Here is a 23,788-nt window from a genome sequence, read left to right as displayed (position 1 = left end):
TGTTGCGACCAGAGCCAGTCTAGCACCTGAGGCAGAGGCCATGGAGCCATCCCCAGCGCCCGGCCATCTTTGCTCCAATGGAGCCTTGGCTGTGGGAGGGGAAGAGAGAGACAGAGAGGAAGGAGAGGGGGAGGGGTGGAGAAGCAGATGGGCGCTTCTCCTGTGTGCCCTGGCCGGGAATCGAACCCGGGACTTCCGCATGCCAGTCCCTCTAACACTGAGCCAACCGGCCAGGGCCGAAATATGGTATTTCTTAAGAGTAACATTTTTAAAATGTGTCAATAATTAAAGAATACATGGATTAATGGAAATCTCAAGATATTAAACAACAACAAAAAGTCCAGAAGAATATGTAGAACCTATCTGTCTGTATATGTTCTGTGTGTATCTCTCTGTATGTGCCCATAAGTGCATGCATGTGCTGTGGGGAAGGGATATGGGCATAGATTGGAAGATGGTAGAAGTGTCATGAAGTCCCTTCTGCACTGTGAGGGTATTTTTTTGTTACTACATGTACATTATTTGTATAATGTCTAATACTAAAAATCAGGAAAAAAATACCATTTCTATATATGGGCAAAACTCCTCCATAAATTAACCATTAATTACTGCTTTCAAAGATTTTAACCAGGAAGAGATTCTCAAAGGGTTCCTTCCATGGTAGTGCCAACAACCTGTGAAAGTATAGCCAGTTTGATTTCAAAAGAAAATGGTGGAAGTCTCCCCAAAGAGAAGAAATAACACACAAATCTGACCAACTGTTTCCATGGTGATGAGCCAGTGTTTTTTTTTTTTCATATCCTCCAAATATTTAATAGAAGACACAATGTTTTAGAGTGAAATCCTTTGAGTTTATATTGAATAATATATTTAAATTTCCTTAAAACACTAAACAAGTCAAACAAAGCCCAATATAACCAGTCTCTGAGAATTAAAATAACATACCTAAGATCCTGAACACTTTCACCAAGTTTTTCCAAAAGAAATTTTATATCTTCACTGATATCTTCATCATCATACTTTTGCTGTTCCAAGTTCTCCAACTGTTTCAGAACTTTGCACTGAATCATAGCTAGAGCGTATTCTTGGCGAGTTTCTCTTTCAGTTGATTTTTCTAAAAAGTTCTAGTTTAGACAAAGATATAATGAGAAATTATACAATTTATTTTGTGATATTCTCAGATCTTGACACTACCTTTTACACCTTCTTTCCTCCTCCTCCCTCCTATTGACAGGTTAACTATTACCTTTAAGTGAATGACTGTATGGAAAACCTTACTTCTTTCCTAATCTTTTGTCCACATCAGAAATCTATTTTTGATTTCTTGCTTATTACTGGTTTACTAAATATTTTAAATTATTGACCATGAAGGCCTCAAAACACTGAACATATTTACAATTCAATCTATCACAATCCTTTCTCATAACCTGCTCCTGAGCACACCACAGTGAACTCATTCACCAGCCACCTAGATCAGTGGTCAGCAAACTCATTAGTCAACAGAGCCAAATATCAACAGTACAACGATTGAAATTTCTTTTGAGAGCCAAATTTTTTAAACTTAAACTATATGGGTGGGTATATTCTTTATCGAGGTAGCGCCCATATGTGGTATTATATGGAAGAGCCACACTCAAGGGGCCAAAGAGCTGCATGTGGCTTGCGAACCACAGTTTGCCAACCACTAACCTAGATCAATTAAGATACTAAGAAAGAATGTTTCTTTAAGTATTTCTCTAGTTTCTAGTCACTTTTCTTCCCCTCCAATCAACTTATAAGTGCAGAAAAAATGGCAATAAAAAAACACAACTCTCTTGCTTAAACAATTATCAAAATAGTGTTCTGACATTTAGGAAAATTCACTTGATTTTTTAATTTTTAAAAGTACTTATGGCCCTCGCTGGATACCTCGGTGGGTTAGAATATTATCCTGAAGCACAGAGGTTGCCAGTTGGATCCCCAATCAGGGCACATACAGGAGCAGATCAATGTACCTGTCTCTCTCCCAACCCTTCCCTTCCTCTCTCTCAACTCAGTAAAATAAACGTTTTTGTTTTTGTATTTTTTTTAAAGAGTACTTATGAAAACAGCAAAGGAATCTGGATATTTATAAAGATAAAATGTTACTGAGTCAACCAGTATTTTTGAGCAAAGGCCAAGTTCAGGCCTAGGTACAAGAACAAACAAGCTTTCAAGAAAGCTACCTTCACCAAGTTGGTAAATGCTCACCACCAAAAATAAAATATCCTGTATTAACAACTAACTTCATATCAACTGTACCAAAATTTGAAAAATATTTATTTTTGTAAGCAAGCTATATTCCTATTAATTATGCAAAATAAACAAAGAAAAAGATTTAAGTTAGCATATGGACACTAGTGTGATCAATCCCTACCAAAATTCCAATGGCATTTTTCACAGAAATGGAAAAAATATACTAAAATTTGTATGGAGCCACAAAGACCCCAAATAGAGCAATCTTTCAAATGAAACTTCAAAGCTATAGTATCAAAACTATATGGCAGGGGTTGGGAAACTTTTTGGCTGAGAGAGCCATGAACGCCACATATTTTAAAATGTAATTCTGTGAGAGCCATACAACAACCTGTGTACGTTAAGCATTATCCAATAAAAATTTGGTGTTGTCCCAGAGCACAGCTGTGATTGGCTCCAGCCACCCGCAACCATGAACATGAGTGGTAGGAAATGAATAGATTGTAATACATGAGAATGTTTTATATTTTTAACGTTACTTTTCTTTATTAAAGATTTGTCTGCGAGCCAGATGCAGCCATCAAAAGAGCCACATCTGGCTCGCGAGCCATAGGTTCCCGACCCCTGCTGTATAGTAATGGAATAAAACAGACTACATCAAACTAAAATGCTTCTGTACAACAAAGGAAACAGTCAACAAAATGAAAAGACAACCTACTGAATGGGAGAATATATTCACAAATTATGTATCTGAAAGGGGGCTGATATCTATATAATTTATAAGGAACTCATATCACTCAATAACAAGAAAATAAACAATCAGATTGGAAAAAAACAGTAGGTAGAGGACATAAAGAGACATTTCTTACAAAAAATATACAGACGGCCAACAGACTCATGAAAAAACTGTTACTTATCACTTATTATCAGTGAAATAAAAATCCACAATGAGATTATCACCTCACACCAGAGTGGCTATTATGAAAAAGTCAATGAATAACATGCGTTAGCAGGAATGTGAAGAAAAGGGAATTCTTGTGCACTGTTGGTGAAACTGCAAATTGGTGCAGTCACTGTAGAAACAGTATGGATATTTCTTTAAAAACTAAAAATAAGCCCTGGCCAGCTGGCTCAGTGTTAGAGCATCAGCCCGGCATATGGAAGCCCCGGGTTCGATTCCCGGCCAGGGCACACAGGAGAAGCGCCCATCTGCTTCTTCAACCCTCCCCCCCTCTCCTTCCTTCCTCTATATCTCTTTCTTCCCCTCCTGCAGCCAAGTCTCCACTGGAACAAAATTGGCACAAGTGATAAGGAAGGCTCCATGGCCTCTGCCTCAGGCCCTAGAATGGCTCCGGCTGCAACAGAGCAACACCCCAGATTGGCAGAGCATTGCCCCCTAGTGGGCTTGCTGGGTGGATCCCAGTTGGGCACATGCAGGAGTCCATCTCTCTGCCTCCTCACTTCTCACTTGAAAAAAATACAAAAAAGCAACCAAAATACCACCTAAAAATAGAACTACCGTATAATCCAGCAGTTCCACTTACCTGAAGAAAACAAAACCATTAATTCAAAAAGGTATATATACACCCCTATGTTCATTGCAGCATTATTTATATATAAGAGCCAAGATATGGAAGCAACCTAGGTGTTGATCACTAGAATAATGAATAAAGAATATAAAATCTAAAAAAAAAGAATAAAACAAAAACAGACTCACTGAAACAGAGGTCAAACTGATGGCTGATGGTTGCTAGATGGGAGGTGGGTGGGAGAGACGGGTGAAGGAGAATATAATATTGTGGTAAATTTGCATGATGGCAGATGATTATTAGAATTAGTAATTGTAAGGTATGTAAATGTTAAATCATTATATTGTACATCTAAAACTAATATACTAGAGTGGTACCTTGACACACGAGTTTAATTCGTGTCATGGCCGAGCTCGTGACTCAATTTGCTTGTGTGTCAAATCAAATTTCCCCATTTAAATTAATGGGAATGCAATTAATCTGTTCCAGCCCCCCAAAACACACAAATTTTATGTTTTACATGCTTTTAAATAAGAAAATGTGCTTTATAAATAACAAATACATGCATGCATACATATATATATATACACACAGTGTGTCTGTAAAGTCATGGTGCACTTTTGACCGGTCACAGGAAAGCAACAAAAGACGATAGAAATGTGAAATCTACACCAAATAAAAGGAAAACCCTCCCAGTTTCATATCTATTCAGTGCAGTTCGATGTGGGCTCCATTTGTTGCCATAATTTGTACCCTGTAAAACACAGACGTTTCACCCTGGCCGGTTGGCTCAGTGGTAGAGCGTCGGCCTGGCGTCCAGAAGTTCCGGGTTCGATTCCCAGACAGGACACACAGGAAAAGCGCCCATCTGCTTCTCCACCCCTCCCCCGCTCCTTCCTCTCTGTCTCTCTCTTCCTCTCCCGCAGCCGAGGCTCCATTGGAGCAAAGATGGCCCGGGCGCTGGGGATGGCTCCTTGGCCTCTGCCCCAGGCGCTAGAGTGGCTCTGGTCGCAATAGAGCGAAGCCCCGAAGGGGCAGAGCATCGCCCCCTGGTGGGCAGAGCATCGCCCCTGGTGGGCGTGCCGGGTGGATCCCGGTCAGGAGCATGCAGGAGTCTGTCTGACTGTCTCTCCCCGTTTCCAGCTTCAGAAAAATAAAAAAAAAAAAAAAAAACACAGACGTTTCTTTAACACCTTATGAACTGTAGTCTTACTTAGGTGTAATTGTCGAGCACACGCACGCACAGATTTTTTAGGGCTCCTTAGGTATCTATCCCGTATAGCCTCTACAGACTCGTCACTGACTGATGGCCTACCAGAACAGGGTTTCTCCACCAAGCTGCCAGTTTCCTTCAACTGCTTATCCCACCGAGTAATGTTATTCCTATGTGGTGGTGCTTCATTATAAACGCACAGATATTTACGTTGCACTTTGGTCATGTATTCAAATTTAGCAAGCCACAGAACACACTGAACTTTCCTCTGTACTGTCCACATCTCAACTGGCATGGCCGTGGGCTGCTCCACTGTATACACGGTGTTACGTCATCATCTGCGCATGCACCCATGCTGCCACATCATCCTACAGAAACAACTGGGAGGGTTTTCCTTTTATTTGGTGCAGATTTCACATTTCTATCGTCTTTTGTTGCTTTCCTGTGACCGGTTAAAAGTGCACCATGACTTTACGGACACACTGTATATACGTAATAAGAGAGAATGTAAAGAAATAAACTGGTTTATGAAGTGTATTTACCTTCAAGGTCAGGCGAAGATGCTGGTGGAGGGGGAGGAGATGTTAGCATAACAATGGCCCTTCCCAAGCAGAAAGGTAATCCACAATTTGCAATCAACTGCCCTGCTCTGAGGGCAAGCACACAGACATGGCTGCCCAGCGCCATTTTTAACAATAACAGTGAGCAAACTCAAAAAACACAAATTTTACAAACTCATTTGCCCAACATTTGTGATTCAAATATCCGCTCATGACCTAAAGCAAAAAATCCTCGAGTGACTGCTTGTCTCTCAAATTACTCATGATTTAAAGTGCTCATGTGTTAAGGTGCCACTGTATTGTATACTACTTATACTTTAAAAAATAGATAAAATATAAAAAATTAGTCTACCCATACCAATAATTACTTTAAATGCCAGTGAACTGAACACTCCTGTTTAGAGGCAGAGATTACTAGATTAGAAAAAAGTTCAAAACCAAAGTATATGTTTTCTAAAAGAGATAAACTTTTTAAATACAAGACATAGATAGGTTGAAACTAAAAGAGAAAACCCTAAGTATATGTAGGGCCAGGAGCCACGGCCAGGGCCACTATCACAGCCGCCCGACCCATGCAGGTTCACATTGGATTCGGACAGTCGGTAAAGAAACAACGGAGCCAAGAACTGATGGGCCATCGTCTTTAATCCTAGCTTGCACCCGGCGGGCAAGTAAAAATACACACTGGGCTCCAAAACCCAGTCACATTCAGTGCTCACAAAGCCACTGACTTATCCGAGTTTCCTAGAATCAAAGGTTTCTAGCTCACCAGCCTTATTCTCCTCAGTTCCCCATCTCCTTCCTTATCCCAGATACAAACTCTGTACAAACTGGCATCTCACTCAGCACTCCACCATCTTGGCTGCTTCTCCTGGCCTCCTCCACGTGGCCTTTCTCTGCTCTCCTCTGCTCTGTCTTCTAATGCTAATCTCAGGAACCAAGAGCCAGCAAGCCCCCCATTCTGCCCCTATTTTATAGTGTAGCTTCACAACCTCTAATCCAATATACAAAATAGGGAAGTCTCTAATACAAAGTCACTTCTCTGAGGCATGATTGGATTGTACCGCCCCACATCAAAAAGGATGGGAAAGGCTTAATCCCAAAACCAAGCCCCAGGCTACAAGGATTCTCAACACACATTAATATCACCTGGGTGACGGCCTACTCGTGGGCAGCATAATCTTTAACAAAGTGAGCATAATACATTTTATCTGCCCAACAGTATATCAAAGCTGGTATGTCTATATTAATTTCAAGTAAATTAGGTATCAAGACAAACAGCATTATAAATAATAATAAAGGACATTTCAGAGATTCAAAGACCAGCTCATTAGGAAAATGTAACATAGATAAATGTTAATAGCAGACCTTCAAAATACATAAAGCAATAACTAGCAGAATTAAGGGGAGAAACTGACAAATCTACAATACCTGGAGATTTTAACTCTTGACAATTTATAGAACCAGTAAACAAAAAAATCAGTACATAGAGGATCTGATTAACACTATCAACCACCCTGACATTTGTACAACTATACATCTGCAAAATACATTCTTTTTTAAAGTACACATGAGTGAAGGTGGTAAAGGGGGTTCAGGGACTAAGCAAAAAAGGACAAAAAAAAGAGAGAAAAACTCATGGACATGGAAAACAATGTGACTGCAGGGTGGAGGGTAGGTAAAGGATGGTATACAGGGTAGGGGGATAAATGGTGTTGGATGAACATTTGACTTGGGTGGGTGAACATACAAGACAGTGTACAGAGATGTGTCATAGAATTGGGCATCTGAAACCTGAGTAATTATGTTAACCAGTGCCACCCCAATAAATTCAATTTTTTAAAAAATGTCTTGTGACACACCAGTTGAAAATTGCTAATCTAAGCCAATGTTGAAGATGCAACTCAGCTTGGGAGCCTGCGAACCAGTACCTCCCAAGCCTAAGTGTGGTCTCTTAGATGGCAAAGAAAATTCCCTGGAGTCACAACCAAGCTTTCTCCATCACTATCTCCGTTTTGAGAGTATTTTCAAAAGCAAAAATTACTGAGCAGAAGTTCAAGGTAGCATCTAGTATAAGAACATGTTCTAGTACAAGAACATTTATGTGAAACCACTTATGGCTATATGTGAAATGGATTAAAATGTCAAGTGTTATTAGTGCGAATGTCTCAGGTTCACTGGTAAAAGAGACATAGTTTGTCGTTTTAATCATTTTGATTTGTTTTTATTACTATGTACATCTTTCATCACATGTGATAAAGCTACCTTGTAAGCACCTAAAAATAATAATAATAAAGTGTACATGGTACATTCACCATGGCAGACCAGAGGATAAGACATAAAACAAGTCTCAAATTTCAAACACTTGAAACCACATAGAATGTTGCATAATCATAATGAAATTCAATTAAAGACCTTAAACTGTGGCAAGTCTAAATTCTTATAACTTCTATTAAACTCTTCCCTTCTTCCTTTGCTTTTGTGCAATTTTACTTATTCTAAGTTTTCTGTTACCTTTCCCAGTTACTTTTCTTATTTTTATCTCTTCTAATATTAGAAACATACCAATGCTCTTTAGTTCATATAATCCTGTTATTTTTATTGCATATTTGTTGAAGAATTAAACTTCATATTTAAGATATTATCATAACTAACGTTTTCAACTATAATCTCAACACAGTCAATACAACTAATATGACAACCAAAACCTATCATATTCTTCTGAAATTATCTCTCCTCTCAATTTTCTAAGATAATAGGACTTCAAAACTCATGTCACATTTGAATCTCCCCTTTTCCTCTACCTCATGTCAAATCAATCAATAAGCCTACTTTTCCATCAAAATATTTTTAATTTTAAAAAGAAACAAAGCCAGGGTGGTGACGTCACAGAAATGGCGCCGTGAGCAGCACGTCCGACAGATCTCCCCAAAATCTCAACAAATTTGTCAACTAGAAGCAGAAAAATTTATCCTCGGAGCATCCACACTGAAAGCAGAGGGACTGTTGCCCAGGAGGGAATACGCCTGGGGTGAGTAAACCCACACGTGCAGCTGCCCCCGCCGCGTCCCGGGGAGTGCCGGCAACCACTGGCGTGCTCTGAAAAGCCCGGCGCGCGCGCGCGCCCCGAGCCGCGTCCCAGCGCCCCGAGCCGCATCCCAGCGCCCCGAGCCACGTCCCAGGGAGTGCCGGCAACCACGGGCGTGCTCTGTGCTCTGAGGAGCCACAGGCGCGCCCCATCCACGTCCCAGGGAGTGCCGGTAACCACCGGCGTGCTCTGTGCTCTGAGAAGCCGCGCGCCCGCGCCCCGAGCCACGTCCCGGGGAGTGCCCGCAACCACCGGCGTGCTCTGAGAAGCCGGGCGCGCGCCCCGACCCACGTCCCAGGGAGTGCTAGCAACCAACGGCGTGCTCTGAGAAGCCGCGCGCCCGCGCGCCCCGGGGAGTGCCAGCAACCACCGGCGTGCTCGGAGAAGCCGCGTGCTCGCGCCCCGAGCCGCATCCGGGGGAGTGCCGGCCACCACCGGCGTGCTCTGGGAAGCCGCGCGCCCGCTCCCCGAGCCGCGTCCCGGGGAGTAGCGGCCACCACCGGCGTGCTCTGAGAAGCCGCGTGCGCGAGCCCCGCGTCCCCGGGAGTGCCGGCCACCACTGGCGTGTTCTGAGAAGCCGTGCACGTGCGCGCCCCGTGACGCAGTCCAGGAGGGGCGCCAAACCTGTCTTTCCTAGTCAGGAGATTCTCTCCGTGGACGGGGCACCTCACCCAGCCATTCGAGCTAACAATCAAGCGTTGGGGGAGGGGCGCGCAGGCAGCCTGAAATACTCTCTGGAGCACAGCTGCGGATCCAATCACTGAAATTAGCTAAACCCACGAAATCTACGCACCCACGGGGCTCTAATTGATAAGATCTCTCCCAGTTCAGCGATCCAAGACAAGAGGCATAATATTTTTCACTGCCTTTCGCTAAAGGGGCGGGGGCAACTTCTGATTGACAGAGCCTCTATATTCAGGGATATACCTAACAAGAGGGACTTGGCAGATATTAAGATCTATATAGCAAGCAGCGAATAGTGCATCTTCTTTCCAGCCAAAACAGGCTACCAAGTGTGGAAAGCCTGGGTTGAGTGGTCCAACTGAATGATAGGCGCTGAACAGTCACCTTGACAACAATTGACTCCCAGCCCCGCCTGATTACGCTGGAGGCTCTGACTGCCAAAGCCTTACCCAGAGCCTTGCGCTGAGTGAGGATAGAGTGGGGATTTCCCAGCTCTTTGAGCCTCTTACTCCCCAGACAGAAGCAGTGGCAGCCTCATAGCTGGATCACCAGGCTGCTAATTCAGGAAGGGGAGACTAGGGGAGAGACTCCAGGAAAGCAAACTCTCTCTCATTATTGGACTCTACAAACGCCAACAAGCCTTGACTACCAGTGAGACTAAAGCCAATTATATGACATTGCCATAGAATCCCATCAACTGCAAATCCCTACCTAAGCGTGACACAGGGGCAGAACCTGGGGTACAGAGTAACCGACCAGGAAGAGGGAGAGAAAAGAAAAAGGAAGAAGTTAACCTCTCAAAATCAAGAAAAATCCACAGACTTTATAACTTGTTCCACTAATTCTTTGTTGTTGTTGTTTCTCTCTTCTTTCTTATTGTCTTTATTTGTATTTCCTCCACCTCGGTCCTTTTATTCTCTGCCCATCTTATGCTACCCTTTTCTTGAACTACACTACCCATAAGTGTTACATTTTATTTCTTTTCTTCATCCTTACTCTCCCTTAGGGTTACACTCCAAAACCCTTAACTCTCACTCTCTCCCCTTTTGTTTTCTTTTTGTTTTTTTTCCCTTTCCTTTTTTTCTTCCTTTGTTTCTCTCTTTTTCTTATTTTTTCCTTTCTATTCGTTCCTTCTTTTCTCCTTTTACTTTTCCTCTCATTTAATCCTCAATTACAAACAAATTATTTAATTTGGGAATAATTTTTTTTTTTTTTTTTTTTTTTTTTTTTTTTTTTTTTTTTTTTTTCTCTTTTCTTTTCTGCTTTTGTTCTTGGTTTTCCTTTATTTGTTTGTTTTTGTGGCATTTTGGGTACTTTTTACATTGCTTTTTAACTCACTAGCATTCCTCCCAACCCAAAGTCTCCATTGTATTTAGTCTTCACTCCACTTAATACAACAGATTTTTACTTATTTTTATTTTTTTCTTCTTTAAATATTATTTTTTCTCTCCTTTTTTCTGTTTCCCTCTTATCCCTCTCATTATATCTTTTAGTCGACCATCACTTACAAGCAAATCATTTGATGCTTGTCTAAGATATCCTCCTTTTTTTTTTTTTTTTTTTTTTTTTTTTGCATTTAGTAGGTCCCTACTCCCTTTTTTGCACCTTGAACTCTTCACCCCAAATCAGGCCCTCCGTTATAGGCAATTTTTGTTCCATTTAGCATAATATAATTCACAGGTCATCACGATATTTACCTAAAGAGGTGAGAGGAGGGAAGGAGAAGAAAGAAAAAAGGGGGAAATAATAAATCATTACTTTTTGTGTGTGTGGAGTGTTTTTTTTTTTTTTTTTTTTTTTGGTTTTTTTTTTTCTTTTCTTTTCTTTTTTTTTCGCTTTTTATTCTTTATTAATTTTAATTAAGAATATCAACAAGACCACCTTCAGATGCCAATAAGAAAAAGGAAATCGAATATTATGGATACAAAAGATAGAGAGGTAACACAAATAGATGTGGAAAAATCTATGGAGAAAAGATTTAGCATACTGGAAGCCTTGGAGCCAAATGACAGAGAATTTAAAATAGAAATCTTAAAAATACTCAGAGATATACAAGAAAACACAGAAAGGCAATTTAGGGAAATCAGAAAACAACTCAACGATCACAAAGAATATATTACCAAGGAAATTGAAACTATAAAAACAAATCAAACAGAAATGAAAAACTCAATTCACGAACTGAAAAACGAGATAACAAGCTTAGCTAATAGAACAGCCCAGATAGAAGATAGGATTAGTGAAATAGAAGACAAGCAACTTGAGGCACAACAGAGAGAAGAAGAAAGAGACTCAAAAATAATAAAAAACGAGAAAACCCTACAGGAATTGTCTGACTCCATCAGAAAGAATAACATAAGAATAATAGGTATATCAGAGGGAGAAGAGAAAGAAAATGGAATGGAGAATATACTTAAACAAATAATAGATGAGAACTTCCCAAGCCTGTGGAAAGAACTAAAGCCTCAAATTCAAGAAGCAAACAGAACACCGAGTTTTCTTAACCCCAACAAACCCACTCCAAGGCACATCATAGTGAAGATGACACAAACCAATGACAAAGAAAAAATTCTCAAGGCAGCCAGGGAAAAGAAGAATACAACATATAAAGGAAGACCTATTAGATTATCATCAGACTTCTCAGCAGAAACTCTACAAGCTAGAAGAGAGTGGACCCCAATATTCAAAGCCCTGAAAGAGAGGAACTTTCAGCCAAGAATACTATACCCATCAAAGCTATCCTTCAAGTACGAAGGAGATATAAAAACATTCACAAATACAGAAAAGATGAGAGAATTTATCAGCAGAAAGCCCCCACTCCAGGAAATACTAAAGGGGGTTTTCCAACCAGATTCAAAGAACAAAAGAAAACAGAACCCCAAGTAACAGCTCCACCAAGAAAACAATAAAACCAAACTTAAACTGTGACAACAAAAGAAAAAAAAGGGGAGAAAGGATGAAGATTAACAGTAGCAAAGGACGATGAAGCGCAGAAATACTCATAAGAAAGGGTACTACAGTGAATATGGTAGGTACCCTTTTCATTACTTAATGGTAACCACCCTTGAAAAAACCACCACAAAAACACTTGACTTAAAAAAGGTAGCAACAGAGGAAAGAAGTATGGAATACAAACAAACAAAAACAAATGATAGAAAAACAAAAGAGAAGAATCAAACAAGATACAAAACTAACAGAAAGCAATTTATAAAATGGCAATAGGGAACCCACAAGTGTCAATAATTACACTAAATGTAAATGGATTAAACTTACCAATAAAAAGACACAGAGTAGCAGAATGGATTAAAAAAGAAAATCCAACTGTATGCTGCCTACAAGAAACTCATCTAAGCAACAAGGATAAAAACAAATTCAAAGTGAAAGGCTGGAAAACAATACTCCAAGCAAACAACACCCAAAAAAAAGCAGGTGTAGCAATACTCATATCTGATAATGCTGACTACAAGACAGAAAAAGTACTCAGAGACAAAAATGGTCATTTCATAATGATTAAGGGGACACTGAATCAAGAAGACATAACAATCCTTAATATATATGCACCAAACCAAGGAGCACCAAAATATATAAGACAGCTACTTATTGACCTTAAAACAAAAACTGACAAAAATACAATCATACTTGGAGACCTCAATACACCGCTGACGGCTCTAGATCGGTCATCCAAACAGAGAATCAATAAAGATATAGTGGCCTTAAACGAAATATTACAACACCTGGATATGATAGACATCTACAGGACACTTCATCCCAAAGCGACAGAGTATACATTTTTCTCTAGTGTACATGGAACATTCTCAAGAATTGACCATATGTTGGGCCACAAAGACAATATCAGCAAATTTAGAAAAATTGAAATTGTACCAAGCATATTCTCTGATCATAAAGCCTTGAAACTAGAATTCAACTGTAAAAAAGAGGGGGAAAAACCCACAAAATTATGGAAACTAAACAACATACTTCTAAAAAATGAATGGGTCAAAGAAGAAATAAGCGCAGAGATCAAAAGATATATACAGACAAATGAAAATGAAAATACGACATATCAGAATCTCTGGGATGCAGCAAAAGCAGTAATAAGAGGAAAGTTCATATCACTTCAGGCCTATATGAACAAACAAGAGAGAGCCGAAGTAAGCCACTTAACTTCACACCTTAAGGAGCTAGAAAAAGAAGAACAAAGACAACCCAAAACCAGCCGAAGAAAGGAGATAATAAAAATCAGAGCAGAAATAAATGAAATAGAGAACAGAAAAACTATAGAAAAAATCAATAAAACAAGGAGCTGGTTCTTTGAAAAGATCAACAAAATTGACAAACCCTTGGCAAGACTCACTAAGGAAAAAAGACGCAGGACTCAAATAAATAAAATCCAAAATGAAAGAGGAGAAATCACCACAGACATCATAGATATACAAAGAATTATTGTAGAATACTATGAAAAACTATATGCCACCAAATACAACAATCTAGAAGAAATGGATAAATTCCTAGAACAATACAACCTTCCTAAACTGAGTCATGAAGAAGCAGAAAACCTAAACAGACCAATCAGCAGGGAGGAAATAGAAAAAACTATTAAAAACCTCCCCAAAAATAAAAGTCCAGGCCCAGACGGTTATACTAGTGAATTCTATCAAACATTCAAAGAAGACTTGGTTCCTATTCTACTCAAAGTCTTCCAAAAAATTGAAGAAGAAGCAATACTTCCAAACACATTTTATGAGGCCAACATAACCCTCATACCAAAACCAGGCAAGGATGGCACAAAGAAAGAAAACTACAGACCAATATCTCTAATGAATACAGATGCTAAAATACTAAACAAAATACTGGCAAACCGAATACAACAACATATTAAAAAAATAATACATCATGATCAAGTGGGATTCATCCCAGAATCTCAAGGATGGTTCAACATACGCAAAACGGTTAACGTAATACACCATATCAACAAAACAAAGAACAAAAACCACATGATCTTATCAATAGACGCAGAAAAGGCTTTCGATAAAATACAACACAATTTTATGTTTAAGACTCTCAACAAAATGGGTATAGAAGGAAAATATCTCAACATGATAAAGGCCATATATGATAAACCATCAGCCAACATCATATTAAATGGCGTAAAACTGAGGACTTTCCACCTTAAATCAGGAACAAGACAAGGTTGTCCACTCTCTCCACTCTTATTTAACGTGGTGCTAGAAGTTCTGGCCAGAGCAATCAGACAAGACAAAGAAATAAAAGGCATCCACATCGGAAAAGAAGAAGTAAAGGTATCACTTTTTGCTGATGATATGATCCTATACATCGAAAACCCAAAGGACTCCACAAAAAGATTACTCGAAACAATAAACCAATACAGTAAGGTCGCAGGATACAAAATCAACATACAAAAATCCATAGCCTTTCTATATGCCAACAATGAAATATTAGAAAACGAACTCAAAAAAATAATCCCCTTCACGATTGCAACAAAAAAAATAAAATACCTAGGAATAAACATAACAAAGAATGTAAAGGACCTATATAATGAAAACTACAAGACATTGCTAAGAGAAATAGAAAAAGACACAATGAGATGGAAAAATATTCCTTGTTCTTGGATAGGAAGAATAAATATAATTAAAATGGCCATATTACCCAAAGTAATATATAAATTTAATGCAATTCCCATCAAAATTCCTATGACATTTTTTAAAGAAATGGAACAAAAAATCATAAGATTTATATGGAACTATAAAAAACCCCGAATAGCTAAAGCAATCCTAAGGAAAAAGAATGAAGCTGGGGGCATTACAATACCTGACTTTAAACTATATTATAGAGCCACAATAATCAAAACTGTATGGTATTGGCAGAAAAACAGACACTCAGACCAATGGAACAGAATAGAAAGCCCAGAAATAAAACCACATATATATGGTCAAATAATCTTTGATAAGGGGGCCAACAACACAAAATGGAGAAAAGAAAGCCTCTTCAACAAATGGTGTTGGGAAAACTGGAAAGCCACATGCAAAAGAATGAAACTCGACTACAGCCTGTCCCCATGTACTAAAATTAATTCAAAATGGATCAAAGACCTAAATATAAGATCTGAAACAATAAAGTACATAGAAGAAGACATAGGTACTCAACTCATGGACCTGGGTTTTAAAGAACATTTTATGAACTTGACTCCAATGGCAAGAGAAGTGAAGGCAAAGATAAATGAATGGGACTACATCAGAATAAAAAGTTTTTGCTCAGCAAGAGAAACTGATATCAAAATAAACAGACAGCCAACTAAATGGGAACTGATATTTTCAAACAATAGCTCAGATAAGGGCCTAATATCCAAAATTTACAAAGAACTCATAAAACTCAACAACAAACAAACAAACAATCCAATAAAAAAATGGGAAGAAGACATGAACAGACACTTCTCCCAGGAAGAAATACAAATGGGCAACAGATATATGAAAAGATGCTCAGCTTCATTAGTTATTAGAGAAATGCAAATCAAAACTACAATGAGATACCACCTCACCCCTGTTAGATTAGCTATTATCAACAAGACGGGCAATAGCAAATGTTGGAGAGGCTGTGGAGAAAAAGGAACCCTCATACACTGTTGGTGGGACTGTAAAGTAGTACAACCATTATGGAGGAAAGTATGGTGGTTCCTCAAAAAACTGCAAATAGAACTACCTTATGACCCAGCAATCCCTCTACTGGGTATATACCCCAAAACCTCAGAATCATTGATACGTAAAGACACATGTAGCCCCATGTTCATTGCAGCACTGTTCACAGTGGCCAAGACATGGAAACAACCAAAAAGCCCTTCAATAGAAGACTGGATAAAGAAGATGTGGCACATATACACTATGGAATACTACTCAGCCATAAGAAATGATGACATCAGATCATTTACAGCAAAATGGTGGGATCTTGATAACATTATACGGAGTGAAATAAGTAAATCAGAAAAAAACAAGAACTACATGATTCCATACATTGGTGGAACATAAAAACGAGACTAAGAGACATGGACAAGAGAGTGGTGGTTACCAGGGGTGGGGGGAGGGAGGACGCAGGAGGGAGGGAGGGAGAGTTAGGGGGAGGGGGAGGGGCACAGAGAAAACTAGACAGAGGATGACGGAGGACAATCTGACTCTGGGTGAGGGGTATGCAACATAATTTAATGACAAAATAACCTAGACATATTTTATTTGAATATATGTACCCTGAATTATTAATGTCATCCCATTAACATCAATAAAAATTTATTTAAAAAAAAAAAAAAAAAATATTTTTAATTTTATCTCTCCATCTCATTGTAAAGAAACTGAATTTGCCAGGGGTAAAAAAAAAAAACCTGCAAAGTCTGGCAGCAGTGCACTCCTTTTTATTATTATTATTATTATTATAGCTGACATACATTATATTAGCTTCATATTTTCATCATAGTGAGTCAACATTTATATAGCTTGTGAAGTGATCACATTAAACCTGGTAACCACCTGTTACCATACATAGTTATTGCAATATTATTGACTATATTCCCTATGCTGTACTCTACATGCCATAGCTTTTTTTTTTTTTTTTTTTTTTTTTTATTTTTCTGAAGTTGGAAACGGGGAGGCAGTCAGACAGACTCCCGCATGCACCTGACCAGGATCCACCTGGCAAGCCCACCAGGTGGTGATGCTCTGCCCATCTGGGGTGTTGGCTCTGTTGCAACCAGAGCCATTCTAGCACCTGAGGCAGAGGCCACGGAGCCATCCTCAGCGCCCGGGCCAGTTTGCTCCAATGGAGCCTTGGCTGCGGGAGGGGAAGAGAGATACAGAGAGAAAGGAGAGGGGGAGGGGTGGAGAAGCAGATGGGCGCTTCTCCTTTGTGCCCTGGCTGGGAATCAAACCCAGGACTCCTGCACGCCAGGCCGACGCTCTACCACTGAGCCAACCGGCCAGGGCCGCCCATAGCTTATTTTATAACTGGAAGTCTGTACCTTTTAATCCCCTTCACCTTTCTTTGCCCATTTCTTTACCCTCCTCCTCCTTCTAGCAAGCATCAGTTTGTTCCTTGTATCTATGAGTCTGTTTCTATTTTGTTTTGTAGATTTTTGTATTTTAGATTCCACATACAAGTAATATCACATGGTATTTTTCTTTCTCTGTCCTTTAAAGACCTTAAAACTCAAATGCATCTTCACCTAAATAAGAATCAAGGCTAAATATATAGCATTTTGGTCTTTATCCAAGTAATGATGCAGAGGGATCTTGACTTCACTGAGAACAAATTGAAATTAAGTGACAATTTAGGTCTTTCCCTCACTAAAACTTGTATTCTGTAAAATACAGGTTAAAGCAGTGCTTTTCAAATCACCTGCAGTAAAGACCAGTTTTGTTTCTTTTTTAATTTATAATCAGTCATGAATGAATTACATTTATAAAATAAAATAAAAATGTACTTGTAGGAAAATAAATTTTAAGACATGCCAAAAACAAGCTCAAATTTTATACTATTAAATTTGATAGTCATATAGTTATTCTGTCAAATTACCTAACTTTCTAAACTCTTACTTCTGCTTTCTGTACCTACTGAAGGCTGCTCACCAAGAGTTCACAGCACTACACTGACATGTGGAGCACACTTGAATCACTCTATTAAAATACCCCCAAAGTAAAAATCTTGGTCTTACTAGAACTCATTTAAACCTCATATCTAATGAATAAAATAGAAAATTTCTGAACTAAGGGATGAGGGAACAATCTGGGAATAAAATTTCTTGATAGCAACAGTTTCATGCCAAAGCAGTGGACATAAGTTTCCATATACTTAAACTACAGTGGGTTTCTAAAGAATTATGACTATGAATTGTCTGCACAGGAAGGTATACATATGTATATATCTTTGGTATGTAGGTATGAATTAAACATACTGATTAACATAACTAATGAAAATCAACAAAATGAAAAGACAACCCAGTGAATGGGGTATCATATTCACCAATACATCTGATAAGGGCTTAATATCTAAAGCTTACAAGGAAAACAAACAATCCTAATAAAAATGGACAAAGGACCTGAATAGACTCTTCTCCACTGAAGACATACAAATGGTCAATAAACATATGAAAAGATGCTCAACATCACTAATCATCAGAGAAATGCAAATTAAAACCACAATGAGATATCACCTCACACCTGTCAGAATGTCTACTATCAATAAATCAACAAACAAGTGTTGGTGAGAATGTGAGAAAAGGGAACCCTCGTGCATTGTTGGTGGGAGTGCAGATTGGGCAGCCAATGTAGAAAGCAGTATGGAGTTACCTCAAAAAATTAAAAATGGAACTGCCTTATAACCTAGCTATCCTAATTCTGGGACTATATCCTAAGAAACCCAAAACTCTAATTCGAAAGAATACATGGATCCCTACATTGCTTGCGGCATTATTTACAGCAGCCAAGATTTGGAAGCAGCCCAAGTGTCCATCAGTAGATGAGTAGTTTAAAAAGCTGTGGTATATTTATACATGGAATACTACTCAGCCATAGAAAAGGAAGAAATCTTACCTTTTACAACAGCATGGATGAACTTGGAGATTATTATGCTAAATTAAATAAACCAGTCTGAGAAAGACAAGTACTATGATTTCACTTAAATGTGGAAATCTAATGAACAAAATAAACAAAAACATATTCATAGATACAGAGAACAGACTGATAGCTGTCAGAAGAGATGGAGGTTGGGGCACTGAGTGAAAAAGGTAAAGGAATTAAGCAAAGAAAAGAATTTATAGATGCAGACCACAGTGTGGGTACCGCAGGAGAGAAAGGGGATGGGGGAGACAGAGGGTAAATGGGGGAGATGGTGATGGCGGGAGACTTGACATGTGGTGATGAACACACAATGCAATATACAGGTGAGGTTTTACAGAACTGTGCACCTGAAACCTGTATAATTTTATTAACCAATCTCACCCCAACAAATTCAATATTTTTTATAATTTTAAAAGAAAAAAAATTCAAGTTTAATTTGGTGGTATTTCTTTCTAAGCCTTTCTTCAAAAAAAACATACAGTTGTAAAAATATAACTTAACTCATTATCTGACATATTATTTAGGCTCTTGACAAAGCAGAGCCAAAAAGAGAAATAAAACACAAGAAATGTAAAACTCTAAACAAAGAATTAGATCTTCAATGTCTTTCTCAATCACAAGTTCAAAACATTCTTACTTATTTTAGAAACTAAAGACTGACAAATCAATTTAACCAACAGAATAACATTTGGAGAAGCCTGGAGTTCGGTACCTGCTATGAATAGATGAGATTGACATTTTCAAAAATAAAATTCATCTAACCAAGTGGAAAAAAAATAATTAGTAGTTGCTAAATTTCTTTAGCCTATAGCAGCTCACAAGCTTCCTAAAATCTTCAGTACCATTTCCTACCAGAGTTTCAGGATGTTGGGAAAAAATACATGAGTAGACCATCCTCAAACAACCTTATCAGTGAAATCTTTCTTAAAGGTTACAGAATTTGAGAAAGACAAAGAAAAAAAAGGACACTTTACTTTTTTTTCATGTATTTGATGGTCTAAATCAAAAGGTTTTACTGTGTCTCTCCTAACAGCTCAGTTTTAACTCAGCCATGTACACCAAAGATGTAGTTGTCTAAACACAGCCTTCTGACTTTCAGCCCTAAGTATGCTCAATGATGGCACTGGCACAAATTTAGCACAGAAGAGTACAAAAACTAATATTGCTGCCAATAAATTGAGTCTATTTCAAATATCAATTCTAAATTAGAAAACAAAAGCCCAGAAAAGGTGATGTCAGCATCATAGCACAGTGAGAAGACTCCTTTTGTTTCTCCCCTTGAATTTGCAGTAAGTAGCAAATATAACTAAACAAAGAATGCTCTCCTCAACAAACAAACATGTCTGAAAGATCCATGCATCAGTATATCTAAAGGTGGGCATATTGGAAAGAGTAGGGGAGAAGACAGAACGGGTAGGGAGATACACTGGCCACAGATGTAGTTCAAAGCCCACCACAATTTCAACAAATAGTCTAGCTTCACCACCGGCACTGAGCATAGTGCCGGTGGTGAAGCTAGACTGTGTTCCTCATGCTACAACTTGAAGAGTAAGTGCGGCAGAGCAGTGTTCCTCCAGGAAAAGGCATCGACCTTCCCCTCGACCCCATGTGGCAAAACCCAGGAGAGGTGGCTGGGAAGCCTTAAATAGCAAAGCAGTGCCAACAGACATTGCTGGCAGAGGAATAAACCTGCAAGATCCCAAACATGTCTCCCTGCCCTACCCAGCCCAACAGTGCCCAGAAAAGCAGTGAAGATGCTTCCAAAAAACATAATAGGGCCAGAAATTATTAATAAAATGAAGAAAGCACTAGGAGCTCACATAATAGGTTTTACACGACTTGCCACATTTCCCCACCACAGTAATGTTGCCTTGTAACTGAGGCAAGCCAGTTACAGACAGCAATACTGCCTGCAATCTCAATGGGTATGTGGAATTTTTCTCAACCAAATGAAGGTCCACTACAATTCCAGAGGTGCAAATAATACAGGCAAGAGAAAACAAAAACTTGCACTGTAACATCTACTAGAAAATACCCTACCAATCAATCTACTACATTGTTGAGAACAAGTAAGTATCTAAATAAGAAAAGAGTTCACTACTTCAAATGATAGGCAGAGAAACAAACCAACAAATACTATGAACAACAAAAGTAACATGGGAGCACAGAAAGATAATGAAAAGTCACCAGAAAACAAACTCAAAGTCATATGTGACTGTGATTTAAAAGAGAATTTAAACAGTTACGAAGAAACTCACGATAAAAAAGAACTCAGAAAGGCAGTTCAATGAGTTCAGAAATAAAATGAACAAAAGAAGTACTTTACTAAAGAAGCTGAAACTATAAAAAACAAATTGTGGATGTGAAGAACTCAATAAATGAGATGAAGAATGCATTAGAGAACACTGGAAAAAGAGCAGATCAGATGGAAAAAGATTTCAGAGATAGAAATCTAGAAATAAGCCAGGAGGAAGACAAAAGAGAACCAAGATTTAAAAATAATGAAAAACTGACCCTGACAAGTTGGCTCAATGGATACAGCGTCAGCCTGGCCTGCAGACATCTCAGGTTTGATCCCCAGTCAGGGCACACATGAGAAGTGACCATCTGCTTCTCTTCCCTTCCCTCTCTCCTTTCTCTCTCTTTCCCTCTCATAGCCAGTGGCTCAACTGGTTTGAGCATTGGCCCTGGCGCTGAGGATAGCTCAGTTGGTCTGAGCATCAGCCCCATCCATATAGGGCTTGTTGGGAAATAAATAAATAAATAAATAAATAATAATGAAGAACTCTATGAAAATTATCTTACTCCATCAGAAAGAGCAACATAAGGATAATGGGTATACCAAAAGAAGAGAGGGAAAAAGGATCTGAGAGCCTCTAAAAAGAAATTACTAATGAGAATTCTCCAAGCCTATCGAAAGAACTTGACTTCCGAACAGAAAAGCTAACAAAACATGTAATTATAGCAACCTAAAAAATGACCTTATCCAAGACCCATTTTACTCATACTGTCCAAAATAAGTGACAAAGAAAGAATTCTCCAGGCAGTGAAGGAAAAAATTACTGTGACCTACAAAGAGAACCTCACTGGATTACCATCAGATTTTTCAATCAAAACATTACAAACCAGGAGAGAGTAAAAGAAAACAATCAAAATATTGAAAGAGAAGAACCATCAGCCGAGGATAATATATCAGCAAACCAATCATTTAGAAATAAAGGCTTTCACAGACAACCCAGAGCTGAGAGAATTTATAAGACCTGCATGACAAGAAATGTTGAAAGATCTTCTACCAAAAACAAAAGGCAAAAGGATACAAAATTTTGAGTAGATGATTAACAGAAGTATGAAATTACAACTCTCCCTCAGAAATGGATATTAAACACAACAAATGTTAAAGGAGAAAAAAGGCATTAAAAACAACATGGAATTTGGTAGCAAATGCACAACATAAAAAATAATTTGTAACAATAAAATCATAAAAGGGGAGAAGAATAAAGACTGAACATGTACAACTGAATTAGCATAGATTGCAACCAAAAGAAAAAGGACTACTGTATTTTTGAGACATTTTACACAAACCTAATAGTAACTACAAAACAAAAACCTACAGCTGAAACACAAAACATAAAAGAGAAAAAGTCATAGAAAACCACCAAACTAAAATAACAGACAGAATCACAAAGGAAAAGATATAATGGAGATACAGAGCAATTAGAAAACATAAAAGAAAATGGTTATAGGAAATCCTCATGTCAATAATCATAAATGTAAATGGACTGAAGTCACCAACAAAGAGGCACAGAGTAACAGACGGGATCAAAAAGAGAAACCTGCCTGACCTGTGGTGGCGCAGTGGATAAAGCGTCGACCTGGAAATGCTGAGGTTGCCGGTTCGAAACCCTGGGCTTGCCTGGTCAAGGCACATATGGGAGTTGATGCTTCCAGCTCCTCCCCCCTTCTCTCTCTCTCTCTCTCTCTCTCTCTCTCTCTCTCTCTCTCTCTCCTCTTTCTCCCTCTCTGTCTCTCTCCTCTCTAAAAATGAATAAATAAAAATAAAAAAATAAAATAAAATAATTAAAAAAAAAAAAAAAAAGAGAAACCTAACCAAATGCTTCCTTCAGGAAACACATCTCAGCCGCAAGTATAAAAGTAGACCCAAAGTGAATGGTTGGAAAAAGATTCTCCAAGCAAATAGCCAAAGAAAAGCGGGTATAGACATCCTTATATCTTACAATACTGACTTCAAGACAACAAAGATAAAAAGAGACAAAGATGAACATTTCATAATGATAAAGGAGAAACTACCATATTTCCCCATGTATTAGACGCACCATTATTCAAAAAATTTGAGGTCTAAAAGCCAGGTGTGTCTTATACAGTGGTTGTGGCATTCCAAATACCATAGATGGAACTGAGGACGAAGTAATATATAAAGACAGTGATTCGTCATCAGATACAAATGAGGAAAAGCTAACAGATGGGAGTTTTGATGGTGATGAGGAGTCGTATGAATTTTATGATAAATAAAAGTTGAATTCAATTAACTTTATGTAATATTTTTTTTTCAAATTTCGGGCCCCAAAATTAAGGTGCGTCTTATACACCGGAGCATCTTATACAAGGGGAAATACAGTATATCAGGAAGTCATAACACTTCTTAATATATATGCACCAAATCAAGGAGAAAAAGAATAAAAATTCTACTAACATATAAAAATAGAAACAGATAAATACACACTCATAGTTGGGGATCTCAACACACCATTGACAATTTTAGACTGATCATCCCAACAGAAAATCAATAAAGAATTATCAGCCTTAAATGACACACTAAAACAAAGGACATGATAGACATTTACAGGACATTTCATCCCAGCACATCA

The 23,788-nt window shown here is 38.5% G+C and overlaps 1 protein-coding gene across 2 annotated transcripts in view; it reads right to left on the bottom strand.

Annotated features, from left to right (window-relative positions):
* The window catches only part of ATP6V1H (ATPase H+ transporting V1 subunit H), a 156,660-nt gene that overhangs the window by 78,317 nt on the left and 54,555 nt on the right, over positions 1 to 23,788 (bottom strand). For both annotated transcript variants that reach the window (XM_066379060.1, XM_066379061.1), the window contains one exon: positions 946 to 1,124. In XM_066379060.1, the coding sequence (XP_066235157.1) occupies positions 946 to 1,124 (179 nt within the window). The remainder of the gene's footprint in view (positions 1 to 945; positions 1,125 to 23,788) is intronic.

This window comes from Saccopteryx leptura, chromosome 3 (genome assembly GCF_036850995.1).
Source record: "Saccopteryx leptura isolate mSacLep1 chromosome 3, mSacLep1_pri_phased_curated, whole genome shotgun sequence".
Lineage (NCBI taxonomy): Eukaryota > Metazoa > Chordata > Mammalia > Chiroptera > Emballonuridae > Saccopteryx > Saccopteryx leptura.
Note: the sequence above shows the minus strand (reverse complement) of the source record. Positions and strands in the feature narration are given on the sequence as shown.